This window comes from Chiloscyllium plagiosum, chromosome 23, assembly GCF_004010195.1.
Source record: "Chiloscyllium plagiosum isolate BGI_BamShark_2017 chromosome 23, ASM401019v2, whole genome shotgun sequence".
Lineage (NCBI taxonomy): Eukaryota > Metazoa > Chordata > Chondrichthyes > Orectolobiformes > Hemiscylliidae > Chiloscyllium > Chiloscyllium plagiosum.
This window is the reverse complement of record NC_057732.1, coordinates 21,549,994-21,564,440: the sequence shown is the minus strand read 5'-3', so window position 1 is coordinate 21,564,440 and position 14,447 is coordinate 21,549,994. Positions and strand designations below refer to the sequence as shown.

Sequence of the window (14,447 nt, the reverse complement as noted above, 5' to 3'; positions counted from 1 at the left end):
CCAGATGCTTTATAAATGTTGTAATTGTACCAGCCTCCACCACTTCCTCTGGCAGCTCATTCCACAGCATTAAAACAGTGCACCCGGGACCCTTTTAAATCTTTCCCCTCTCACTCTAAACCAATGCCCGCTAGTTCTGGACTCCCCCACCATAGGGAAAAGACCTTGTCTATTTATCCTATCAATGCCCCTCATGATTTTATAAATCTTTATAAGGTCACCCCTCACCCTCTGACACTCCAGGGAAAACAACTGCAACCTGTTCAACCTGCTCTTATTGCTCAAGCCCTCCAACTCTGGCAACATCCTTGTAAATCTTTTCTGAACCTTATCAAGTTTCACAACATCCTTCCTATAGGAGGGAGACCAGAACTGCTCAAATATTCCAAAAGTGACCTAACCAATGTCCTGTACAGCCGCAACATGACCTCCCAACTCCTGTACTCAATACTCTGACCAATGAAAGCAACATAAACGCCAAGTTCACTATCCTATCTACCTGAGACTCCACTTTCAAGGAACTATGAACTTGCACTCCAAGGTCTCTTCGTTCAGCAACACTCCCCAGGACCTTACCGTTAAGTGTATAAGTCCTGCCAGATTTGCCTTTCCAAAATGCAGTACCTCACATTCATCTAAAGCAAACTCCATCTGCCACTCCTCAGCCCATTGGCCTGTTTGATCAATATCCCATTATACTCCAAGGTAACCTTCTTCACTACACCTCCAATTTTGGTGTCACCAGCAAACGTCCTAACTATACTTCCTATGTTGGCATCTAAATCATTTATATAAATGATGAAAAGCAGTGGAGCAAGCACTGATCCTTGTGGCACTCCACTGGTCACAGGCCTTCAGTCTGAAAAGCAGCCCTCCACAACCACCCCCTATCTTCTACTTTTGAGCTAGTTCTGTATCCAAATGGCTAGTTCTTCCCGTATCCAATATAATCTAACCTTGCCAAGCAGTCTATCACGAGGAACCTTTTCAAACCTCTTATCAAAGATCATATAGATTGCAATGCACTGCTCTGCCTCATCAATCCTCTTCGTTGATTCTTCAAAACATGGAATCAAGTTAGTGAGACATGATTTCCCACGCACAAAGTCATGCTGATTATCGCTAATCAGTCCCTGCCTATCCCAATACAGGTAAATCCTGTCTCTCAGGATTCTCTCCAACAACTTGCCCATCACTGATGTTCGGCTCACTGGTCCATAGTTCCCTGGCTTTTCCTTGCCATCTTTCTTCAATAGTGGTACATGTTACACAATCTCCACGCTTCCGGTACCTCACCGACAACTGTCAATGATCCAAATCTCTCAGCAAGGAGTCCACCAATCACTTTCAAAGTTTCCCACAGAGTTTTTGAGTACACCTGATCAGGTCCTGGGGATTTATCCACCTTTATGCATTTTAAGACATCAACAACTCTTCCTCCTCTGTAATATGGACATTTTTCAAGATGGCACCAACTATTTCCCCACCTTCTGTATCTTCCATGTCCTTTGCTGCAGTAAACAGTGATGCAAAACACTGATTCACTATCCCCCCTATCTTCTGCACTTCCATACATAGGCTGCCTTGCTGATCTTTGAGGGGCCCTATTTACTCCCTGGTTACCCTTTGGATTCTCCTTAACCCTATTTGCCAAAGCTTTCTCATGTCCCCACTTTGCCTCTCAAGTATCCTCCTACTACCTTTACACTCTTCTAAGGATTCACTGAATCCCTGCTGTCTAGATCTGACATATACTTCCTTCTTTTTCTTCACCAAAACCTCAATGTCCCTAGTCATCCAGCATTCCCTACACCTACCAGCTTTACCTTTCACCCTAACAGGAATATAGTGTCTCTGATCTCTCATCTCATTCCTCAAGACTTCGCATTTTCCAGCCGACCTTTTACCTGCGAAAATCTGCCCCCAGTAAGCTTTTGCAAGTTCTTGCCTAATACCATCAAAATTGGTGGTATGGCCGGCACGGTGGCACTGCTGCCTCACAGCGCCAGAAACCCAGGTTCAATTCCCACCTCAGGGAACTGTCTGTTTGGAGTTTGCACATTCTCCCCGTGTCTGCGTGGGTTTCCTCCGGGTGCTCCGGTTTCCTCCCACAGTCCAAAGATGTGCAGGTTAGGTGAATTGGCCATGCTAAATTGCCCATAGTGTTAGGTGAAGGGGTAAATGTAGGGTCTGGGTGGGTTGATCTTCGGAGGGTCAGTGTGGACTTGTTGGGCCAAAGGGCCTGTTTCCACACTGTAAGTAATCTAATCTAATCCAATTTAGAACCTCAATTTTTAGATTCTGTCTATCCTTCCCCATTGCTATTTTAAAATTAATAGAATTATCATCGTAGGCCCCAAAGTGACCTCTCTTTGACACCTCAGGCACTTGCCCTGCCTTATTTCCCAAAGGTAGGTCAAGTTTTGCACTTTCTCCAGTAGGTACATCCACATACTGAATCAAAAGATTTTCTTGTACACACGTAAATGCTGTAAGTGATTTTTAAAGATGCTACCACAAGTCATTTTGGAAGGTTTGTGGTAATCAGGCAGAATCAACACAGTTTGTGGAAGGGAAATCATTTTAACCAATTTCTTAGACTTCTGAGGGAGCAAAGGGAAATCAGTCAATGTACTGTACTTTAAATTCCTAAAGGCATTTGATAAAGTTTTACATCAAAGGTTAACACGGAAATTATAATCTTGTCATGCATGGGCTAAAAAAACTGGCATGGACAGAAGAAATTAGCTTGCTAACAGGAAACAGAGCATACGTAAGTGGATACTTTGCTGGTTAGCAAGGTTTAACAAGTAGTGGCCACAAGCAGCAGTAGTGGGGCCTCAAAGTTCTACAACTTACATAAATAATGTGGATGAAAGGAGTGAAGATAGTGTTGCTAAATTTGCTGACAAGCCAACAATTGGTGGAAGGTAAATTGTAAAGAGCACATAAGGAAGCTGGAAAAGAGATAGAGATAGGTTAAGGATCTGGTAAATGGAGTATCATGTGGAAAAATAAAACTATCCATTTTAGAATTAAGAACAAAAATAAGTGTTTTATCTAAATGATGAGCTGGCAGAGCTTTGAGAGGCATAAGGAGCTAGGTTTTCTAGTGCATGGACTGCAGAAGTTTGTGTATGTTCAGCAAGTAATTTGGAAAGCTAGCAATGGCATTTATTGTGAATGGAACAGAATGTGAAAGTAGGAGGTAATGGTTCAGTTATAAAAGGTGTTGGTATGACCACTTTTGGAGTATTGTGTACACTACTGGTCTCCTTCTTTAAGAAAAAGATGTAATTACATTCCAAGCAATTCAGAGAAGGTTTCTTAGACGAATACTGGGAATGGGTAGTTATCTTAAGAGGAAAGTTTGGACAGACGAGGCTTATATCCACTGGAGTTTAAGAGTAATTGTCTTAACTGAAACATAAGATCTTGACTGTCCTGACAAGATTGACAAAACATATGTGGAAAGGATGTGGTATTCTCATCTAGAAATCAGGCCACTATGGGGTCACTGCTTTAAAAAAAGGTGTCAGCCACTTAAGACAGATGAGGAGAAAGACACATTCTTCACAAAAGGTGAAGTGCCTTAGGAACTTCTTTCCTCAAATGCTTTCAAGGCAGAGGAAGGCTCATTTTCAACAAGTAAAGGAGTGAAAAGTTATCGGCGTAGGTGGAATCTGGTGTAACCAGTTGAACTATGATCTTATTGAATGACAAATCAGGCTTACAATGCCATGTGGCTCACTCCTGCTCCAAATTCTGTGTTCCTAACTTCCCACAAAATCATTTATATTCAAGTAAAAGCAAGCCTAATTAGGATTCAAATCCACAATCTTGTGATTAAGACTTACAATCAGCAAATGAACCAGAATGGAACTTTATCAATGATTAAATGTTCAATGAAATCGTACAAATCAATAAGAATTTCACCTGATTAACAAATGGTGAGACCGTTGGACAAAGTGTGCTATTGCATTTCTGCCAATTACAGCATTTCAGCCAAATGGTAATATGAAGGTACAGGAGAACTACACTTCTAAGAAAGACATTCGTGCAACCAAAATTCTTCATTTTCCCAAAATGTCAAGAACACCACCACCCAGCCCAATCCTGGAAAGGTTCAATCCGAATGCCAAAGTGGCAGAGAAAAGTTAACATGAATAAAATGGGATTTTGTAGCTCAAATTACCTGATATATTAAGTTCAACTGCACTGGTAGGCTTTACTCTGTCAGTTTTATTGTCTGCTTGTTCCAAATGGTCTAATCGAGCAGGTAATGTCTCTAGTTGGTTGTCCTGCTGCTTCTGTTCTTGCAGTTTACTATGAATCTGAAGTACTTTATTCGCCGTTTCCATTACAACATCTGTGTTCAGATTCTGAGCAGCCATTGCTAAGAGTTCATCATCATCATCACCAACATCCCAAGCATCACTTGTAATACTCTCAAACTCTTGGAAAGTCGTAATCTTCTTTGTCCTTAGTGATAGAGATTGTGGCTTTGAATTTGCTTTGAGCAAGCTGTTGGCCAAAGAATTAATACTGCATCAATGTTTGTCATTAATATTAATATGTTTTCAGATAGATATGAAATATGTTTTCAGATAGGCATTTTTTTTAAACAAGATTTATAGCCTTTGGTTACTCAGTGCTATGTTTCGAATTTCCAATTCCTTTTCCTAACTTAAGATCAACACTGGAGAAATATTTAATAAGTTCTTGGATACTATTGAAATGTCTTGTTACTTCTGACCAAAACTGTCCAAACCTCATTTAGCATTTACATCCCCTCTTCAACATGACTGTCGCCAGTTAACAAGTGCACTTGCAGCATTACATTTAAAAAGTCCCAGGCCAACACTGGTCAAAATTTCTCCAATTATACTTGCATGCAAAGGCAATTTTCTGGTGTCTCAGACACACCAGGATCAATTTTAAAATTGAAATGTAGTTCTCAGCTGTTTCTCAACATTTTGCTTATCATAAAACTGAAGGCATTACAAATGCAAATAAATGTGCAAATACAGAGTTTGCAAAAGTTGAAAATAATAGCATTCTGGTGCCAACCAATGATAGGAACAAATTTCAACAGAGTCAAATACTGAATGCACTTTAATGCCATTTGCTGCAAGTTGAAACTAGATTGCTCTGTCAATAGAGCTCATTGCTGTCACCATCATCAATGATCTAAATTCCATGCACCCAGCCTTCAAAAGGATTCATGTACTGAGAAGCATTCCAAGGATAAGATAAACCAAAAGCCCTGAACTCAATTTATCCCAAGCTTGAAAAATAATTCTTTTACCCTCCAGGTTAGCATATAGGTAGAATATACTCAGAGTACAATGGATGTTGAATAAGGATTTGTTTTCGAACTTGACGGTCAGATACATGTAATTAAACATTAGCAAAGGTAGTTTAAAACATGATGCCTCTTCACAATGAAAGTTTTGTCCAGGATTGAAAAATTAAAATGCTCATGATTAAATGAAGTAAGTGGAACTTTTAATTTAAAGGAATATACGTATTTCACAAGTTTCTTCAGGTCACTTTGAGTCTTGGGAAAAATTTTTGCAGAAATCTCACAGAAGGTGAAGTGATAAGGTGCTAAGAAAAATTAGAAATCCTCAGCCAAATTATATTTTCTTATTCCATGATTTTTAGTTATCTTACTTTGAACATATGAATGCTGTGGAAAACAGAAAAGTCACAAAATAGTATAGAGAGCTCCACCATAGTTAGGTTAAGTGAAGTTATGGCAGCAATGAATGTTATTCACTTAAAATACACATTAATAAACAGATTTCAATTAGCAATCAACTTATGTTAACATTTTTTATTTTTGACGAAGTAAATATGTCAGCAACATTTGAGTTTAGCCACACTGAACTGACCTATCATAGTCAAAGTCCAGTCTATTCACAAAGATATTCTCCTTGTTCAAAAATACTTACAGCCTCCTTCAGTTGCTTATACAGTATATCCATTCGTCATACAAAGCCAATCTGTCAGAAACACTAAAACATTCAGAAACAGTCTCTTGTGCCTCTACGATCAAAGAGGAACTTGCTGCCAAAATGTGCCCTCCTTCAAAATCAATCTAGCTGAGCAGATCACAAAGTCAGTACCAAATGCATGAAAATGTTGCAGTCTTCAGCAATAATACTCTAACCTTGATGAACTCAAAATAACTTAAGTTATACCAATGGAATAATAATGTTCACACCTACTTTGCATGTAACAGAGGATCATATGGTGGATGTTGAGCTCCATATACATGTTGTATACTGCAAACAAAAACATAAATCAGTAACAATACACAAATGTGTCACAAAATTAAATTCTGCACTATTCAAATAAATGACTGCACTATAATGCTAAGAAAACTGAAAACAAGACACAAGAGATTTGTAACATGTTTTTAAACGGTTATTAACTTGTTCTTAAGATTCTTGAGCTACTTACAAAATGCTATTTATCGCCACACAAATTTAAGATGGTTCAGGCTTTTTCTGTGTCTTCATATTATTTGACTTCCTGGATATTTTCATTTGCTCTCCCCTTTCATCTCACACCACCAGCACTTCTTCAAGCAAGCATTCCTTTATTTTATTAATCCCTCCACAAACATCCATCCCAACCCTGTTTGAGGATTTAATCTAGCTAAATGGATTATAAACAGATACCAATATCACGCCTGCCTAAACTGCACAGCAACCCAAACGTTTGATGCGGGTAAAACACAAGTCAGTCCTGTTGCATTATAATGTGTGCAATTGTAAAAAAACGCCTTCACATTTAATTTAATCAGTTGTGTACAAGAACTGGCCCACATTTCCCTCCTCCAAATTTCCCATCATTCCGTCAACTTCATCCAGGCACTTTCCCACCTCCTGCATCCAATGGTATGTTTAACTGCTTGTTTATTTAACAAGCCAGCCAAGACCCCTCATCAGAATGTGATATATTAAGACTTATTGCAAATGATAAAAAAAAAGGAAAGTTGAATGGTTCACTTTCTGAAAGTATTCAAGATATAAACAACTCAAACTTTTAAATCAAGATTCACCGAAATCAAGGGAATCACGTATTCGGTGGAAGAAAAATTTGATGCAAGTTCATCTGCACACAGCACGCCACCGCACACCACACCCTTTCTGATGACATCAAATCAGACTAGGTGTGGTTCTCCATGTCAAACAAAGGTGCGATGAAAACCTAACTTACTCCTGTTTTGGTCATGATTAATCTTATGCGAACAACGAAAAAGTGCATAAGGAAGTCCCTTCACCAAGGTCAGCAAGCCGTGCCCTCGCTTGCTATGCACTCACATTTTATGTCAATAATAATAAAAGGTTAAACATTCCAGTCCTGTTAAAAGGACTGGTATCCTGATTTCAACTTGACTTATACTATTCATAAACCCCTGGCTGCCCTTTTTAGACTTGTCATGATTTGGAGGTGCTGGCGTTGGACAGGGGTGTACAAATTCACCCCACAAACATATACGTGTGTGCGTCTGTGTGTGTGTGTCTGTGTGAATGTAAAAGAGTATAAGTCTGTGAGAGGGTGCATGTGGCTGTGTGTGGGAGCATATGAGAGAGAGCTGTGTATGAGAGACAGTCTGCATGAGAATGTGTGTGTGTGTGTGTGTGTGTTTGGGTGGGGGGACACCACCCACCATGTATGCATCAGGTACTCATGTGACTCCGCCAATGTTGTCTATCTCAGATGCTGCAGGCAAGGATGCCCTGAGGCATGATACATTGGCGAGACCAAGTAGAGGCGACAGCAATGGATGAAAGGACACTGTACAACAAACAACAGAGAGCAGTGTTCCCTCACAGTTGGAGAGCAATTCAGCGGTCCAGGACATTTGACCTCGGAGCGTCGGGTGACCAACCTCCAAGGCTGACTTCAGGACAGGCAACAACACAAAGTGGCTGAGCAGAGGCTGATAGACAAGTTTGGTCCCCATGGGGATGGCCTCAAATGGGACCTTGGGTACCTGTCACACTACAGGTGACCCCACGGTACTACATATTCACACACACACACACACGCACTCTCTCACATACTCATTTCCCCCCCACACATACACACCCACATGCACCTGTGCACGTGCGCACACACGTTTGTGGGGTAAATTTGTACTTGCAGAATTACATTTTCTTTTACTCAAAAACTGCAAGAACCTATGGAAGATTATTAGAAACAGTATCAGTTTCTAGGGCACAGACAGCCTCACATCTTCAATGCATTATCTGAGCCGACATGGCACCCATTGTTAAAATTCACTTGAGAATGTAACTTTTAAAAAAAAAATTCTGGGATTTACATATGGAAGAACTGAAGCCACCATGGTCATTCTAAAAGATGAGAGATTTAAACAATCCAGATCTTTTTCAATATATAATTTCAGTTGCATCAATCTGTAAACCTTTGCTATAAATTCTGTGTCTTACCATCTTATACTCCACAACCTGATGAAGGAGCAGCACTCCAAAAGCTAGTGCTTTTAAATAAACTTGTTGGACTATAACCTACTCTGGTAGCCCCAGTATTTATATGATCAATCGGATGTTGTGTGATTTTTTTTTAAACTTTTCAGAGTAAACAGTCACAGACAACATGATCAATCACACAAATTCAAACACTACACCTCTAATTACTGTATTAACACTTTAGCTGAAGAAATGTTATTATTACAGCTCTATCACAGGGTGCTAAATCAGTTAAGAATGGTGGCAGAAGAATTATAATTGTCAATGTGGGTTGGCTAAGTGAATTTCAATTGCCTATTTGTAAACAACTTCTGCACCAACCCACTTTGAAGATAATGTCTGGCACAGTGTCACTGATAATATGTTTATTGTCAATTATTTCAGAATAATCTGCATGACCAAACTATGACATAATCATACTTAAATACATTTTAATAATGCATGTATATTCTCTATCACATTTCATTTCTAAAATGCTTTCCAGAGTCATCAGAATACAGATAGAAACCTTTATTATAATCTACTATGGAAATGCTATTGATCCCAGGAAGCAAAAAGATAATTATTACATAGCCTGTAATATTGTATGATCAAGAATTCTAGAGTTCCTTCGTTATCCAGAATTACAACCTTTCAGAGCACTCCTTCATCAGGTGAAGTGTCATCTGACAAAGCAGCAGCACTCTGAAAGTTTGCGACATCAAATAAACCTGATGGATGATAACCTGGTGTTGTGAAATTCTGTATTTGACTCAGCAACACTGGAAAAATGGCAACATAGTTCAAGGTCACGACAGTGAGTGGTTTGACAGGCAACGTTCAGGTGGTGGTGCTCCTATGGATCTTCTGCCCTTGTCCTTCAAAATAGTAAAGGTCACAAGTTTAGAAGGTGCTGGCTAAGGTACTCTTGGCAAATTTCTGCGGTACATCTTGTATAGAGTCATAGAGATGTACAGCATGGAAACAGACGCTTCGGTCCAACCCGTCCATGCCGACCAGATATCCCATCCCAATCTAGTCCCACCTGCCAGCCATGTCTCTCCAAACCCTTCCTGTTCATATACCCATCCAAATGCCTCTTAAATGTTGCAATTATACCAGCCTCCACCACTTCCTCAGCTCATTCCATACCTGTACCACCCTCTGCGTGAAAAAGTTGCCCCATAGGTCTCTTTTATACCTTTCCCCTTTCACGCTAAACCTATGCTCTCTAATTCTGGACTCCCCGATCCCAGGGAAAAGACTTTGTCTAATTATCCTATCCATGCCCCTCATAATTTTGTAAACCTCTATTACGTCACCCCTCAGCCTCCGACGCTACGGGGAAACAGCCCCAGCCTGTTCAGCCTCTCCCTATAGCTCAAATCCTCCAACCCTGGCAGCATCCTTGTAAATCTTTTCTGAACCCTTTCAAGTTTCACAACATCTTTCCGATAGGAAGGAGACCAGAATTGCATATTCCAATATTCCAACAGGGGCCTAACCAATGTCCTATACTGCCACAACATGACCTCCCAACTCCTGTACTCAATACTCTGACCAATAAAGGAAAGCATACCAAACGCCTTCTTCACTATCCTATCTACCTTGTATGTAGTACTTGTTGCTGCTAATGAGCATCTGTGGTGCTAATCAGGCAGACTACCTGATCCTGGATGATGGTTAGCTTCTTAAATGTTGTTGGTGCTACTCTCATCCAAGCAAGCGGGGATGATTGTATCATACTCCTGACTTGTATCTTATAGATTTTCGACAGGCTTTGGGTAGTCAGGTGGTGAGTTATTCACTATGTGATTGCTAGCCCCTGGTCTACTCTTGTAGCCCCAGTATTTATATGACCAATCGAGTTCAGTACCTGGTCAATAGAAACCCCCAGGATGTTCATAGTGGGGTATTCAGTATTGGCAATGTCATTGAACATCAAGAGCAAGGGCTAGATTTTCTCTTTTTGGAGACAGTTATGGCATATGTGGCACAAATGTGACTTGCACTTGTCAGTGAAGCCTAGATATTGTCCAGGTTTTCCAGCTACATTAGAGGAGGGCTGATCAGAGATGTACATGTTAACTTGAAGGCACAGGGTATGGGCAGGGTTCTTAATTGGTACTTTGTCTTCTCAAAGATGAGGGTTGATGCAGACAATCTAGTTCAAGAGTATGAACTATTAGGTAAAATAATCATAATGAGAAGGGACGTACTGGAGGGATTGACTTCCAGGGCTGAAGGAATTGTATCCCAAGCAATTGAAGGAAACCAGTGAGGAAATGGTGAGTGTCATTTCCAATCTTGACTCGATACAATGAAGGTCTCTGGGATAGGAAGTATGCAAATTTTGTACCATTATTCAAAATAGGTGCTGGGGGTATCCAAATAATTGTGGGTTAGTCCATCTGACCTCAGGTAAATTGCAAGAATCAATACTGAGAGATTGGGATTTGCTGCGATTGGAAAGGCACAGATTAGTCAGGAATAGTCAGTGTGATTTTGTTAAGGGAAGGCCATATCTTCCTAACTTTGTTGAATGTTTTAAGGAAATAACAAGGAGGATTGATAAAGGAAATGCAGTGGATGTGATCTAATGAATTTTACTAAGGTATTTGACAAGGTTCCACAAGAGAGACTGGTCAGGAAAATTAAAGCCCATTGGACACAAAGAAATGTGGCAAGCTGAATCCAAAACTTGCTCAGGTGATAGGGAACAAAGGGTCATGGTTGACATGACTGGGAAAGGTAAACTAAGCAAGAGAAATACAAACAGGAGGATAGTTAGTGAGGCAGATGAAGTTAGACAACTTTGAGTGCACTTCAATAGGTTCGATGAAGGTGGCACAATGAGCAGCCAAATGGTAAATAAAGCATATGGATGCTTTCCTGAATTCAAGATACTGAATACAAAAGCAAGGATGTACTGTTGGAATTATACAATAGATTGGTTATGTTACACTTGGAGTTTTATAGAAGTCCTGGTCATTACATTACAGACGGGACATAATTGTTCTTGAGAATATAAGAGATTCGACAATGTTACCAGGGCATGTAAACTACAACTATGAGGAAAGACCTCTTGGCCAGGAATCATCCTTAAAATAGAGGAGGCTGAGAGGTGGCTTATTGCAGATCAAAATAATGAAGGGTTTGGATTTGAGTGGACAGGGCAGACAGGCTTCTTCTAGTCGAGAGATCAATTGCCATGGGCCACAAATTTAAGATGACTGACAGGATTAATTAAGACATTAAGAAAATGTTTTACTCAAAGGGTGATGGGCCTCTGCAATGTCTGGTTTGATGGTTGAGGAAGAATCCGTGAATTCATTTAAAAGCAACCTGGATCTATAACTGAAGTACCGTAACTGACAAGGCTATGGGTCAGATGTTGCAAAATGTGATTAGAATGCTAATTTATTCAGTAGCACCATACAATGGGCTGAATGGTTTCTTCGTACCAGAACAATTCTACGGTTCTGTGCTGACAGAGCAAGAGCCAAATCCAACAGTTCCCAAATCGTGCAAATTCAAATAAGTACTTGTGATTTCAGATCTTTTTCAGGGGTGATCAGAAGCTGCCACAACTTGTATTCAAGTAGTGCCTTTAACACAGCAAAATGTTTGAAAGCACTTGGTAAAAGAAGTTATCAAAAACATTTGACAAAAAAAAAAGAGCAGATTGCCAAAATCTTAAGCAAAGAGGCAGGTTTTAAGCATCTTAGGAGGAGTGAGATAAATACACAAAGGAATATTGTGGTTAGGGCATCAATTATGTTCAAGATTAAGACCAACAAATTTTGAATCAGTGAGGGAATCAATGGTAATGGGGCAAAGGCAACAAAGTGGACTTGAGGATTATCCATTCAGCCATGATCTCATTGAATAGCAGAACAGATTCAATCGGGTGAATGGCCTACTTCAGCTTCTAGCACTCATGATCACTACACAATCCAAAAACAAGACAACCCATGCAAATAATAATTTGCTCTGAGGCAAATCAAAGATGCAGATAGATTTATGAACTTGGCACTGTGGACCAGAATTCAAGCACAACCAAATTTCTACATGCATTTCTGACCATCGTTAATATTCATGTCAAGGTTTATCAAGAATATTTGCATATTACTCTTTTCCCAGGATGGGATGTTCTACAGCTACAAGAACTGATTTTCAGTCTCAACAATAGAAAAATTGATGCATATTTTTAAAAAAGAGCAATGGGTAAAGCAACAGCTTAAGTTACAATCAGAATTGATCTACAATTGTAAAAGGTCAGTATGAAGCTGCATCGCGTAATGTATTCCTGTGCTTCAGATTCCAGAGGTGCCCACGTTCAATTAATGGTTTGTATTGGGTTAGTTGACCTTTTTGAACAGCAGTACAAATACAACTTTTAGTCTTACTGCTCATAGCAAAATGAGAAAATTACTATTCAGTAACCCTGTACTGCGAGCACAAAAATCAGAGAAGCCACTCTGTTTCATAACCAACTATTACTTAATGTTCATGCTTGTCCTAAGAATGATAGCATCAATCAGGCAGTACAAACCATTGATACCCACCAAACCATACCCAGAAGTGGGAGAAAGTGAGGACTGCAGATGCTGGAGAGTTAGAGTCAAAAAGTACAGCAGGTCAGGCATCATTGAGCAGACAGCAGAGTTGACGTTTCGGGCATAAGCCCATCATTGGGCATATGGAGGGGAAGGGGGCTGAGAGATAAATAAAGGGGTGGGGGGTGGGGTAGAAGGCTGGGAAGGTCATAGGTGGAAGCAGGTGGGACATAATTGTGATAGGATAAGTGGATGCAGGTGGGAGGTATCATCAGCTACACCAGTTTCCAAATCTCCTCTCCCCCCAACTCATCCCAAATCCAACCCTCTTACTCAGCACCGCCCTTTTGACATATCCTACCTATCCATCTTCCTTCCAACCTATCTGCTCCACCCTTTCCACCAACCTATCACAATTACCTCCCACCTGCATTCACCTATCGCCTTCCCACCTACCTTCACCGCTGACCAGGCCCCAGGTCCCCGCGCCCCTCCTCCTACCTCCCACATGCCCGATGACAGGTTTATGTCCAAAATAACTATTCTTCTGCTCATCAAATACTTTACCACTGCTATGCTTTTCAACTCCTACACAAACTGTATGGAATTAGGCATCCCGATCCCAAGTATACCAGCTTGTAAATGGAACAATGTGGAAGGAGGTAATTAAAAGAATTAAAATACAGGAGGTTAAAATACAAAATAATATATTGCATCAGAACCAAGATTCAATCAAGAGGTCGTAAACAACACAGACCGCGAAAAGTCTGGGGTTGAAGTGTTTTAGGGCTGCAAAATGTGTTGCTGGAAAAGCGCAGCAGGTCAGGCAGCATCCAAGGAGCAGGAGAATCGACGTTTCGGGCATAAGCCCTTCAGGAATGAGGAAGGTGTAAAAACAATGACTTCAGATGCTGGAAACCAGATTCTGGATTAGTGGTGCTGGAAGAGCACAGCAGTTCAGGCAGCATCCAAGGAGCTTCGAAATCGACGTTTCGGGCAAAAGCCCTTCATCAGGAATGCCAAGCAGGCTAAGATAAAAGGTAGGGAGGAGGGACTTGGGGGAGGGGCGTCGGTAATGCGATAGGTGGAAGGAGGTTAAGGTGAGGGTGATAGGCCGGAGAGGGGGTGGGAGCGGAGAGGTCGGGAAGAAGATTGCAGGTCAAGAAGGCGGTGCTGAGTCCGGACTCAGCACTTATCTCAGTCCCAACCCTCGGACTCAGCACCGCCTTCTTGACCTGCAATCTTCTTCCCGACCTCTCCGCCGCCACCCCCTCTCTGGCCTATCACCCTCACCTTAACCTCCTTCCACCTATCGCATTACCGACACCCCTCCCCCAAGTTCCTCCTCCCTATCTTTTATCTTAGCCTGCTTGGCACACCTTCCTCATTCCTGAAGGGCTTA

General features: G+C 40.9%; 1 protein-coding gene across 7 annotated transcripts in view; it reads right to left on the bottom strand.

Annotated features, from left to right (window-relative positions):
• The window catches only part of tbc1d22a (TBC1 domain family, member 22a), a 402,297-nt gene that overhangs the window by 381,846 nt on the left and 6,004 nt on the right, over positions 1-14,447 (bottom strand). For all 7 annotated transcript variants that reach the window (XM_043713707.1, XM_043713705.1, XM_043713710.1 and 4 more), the window contains exons 2-3: positions 6,234-6,290; positions 4,196-4,524 (exon numbers count right to left, since the gene is read on the bottom strand). In XM_043713707.1, coding sequence (XP_043569642.1) covers positions 4,196-4,524; positions 6,234-6,290 — 386 coding nt within the window. The remainder of the gene's footprint in view (positions 1-4,195; positions 4,525-6,233; positions 6,291-14,447) is intronic.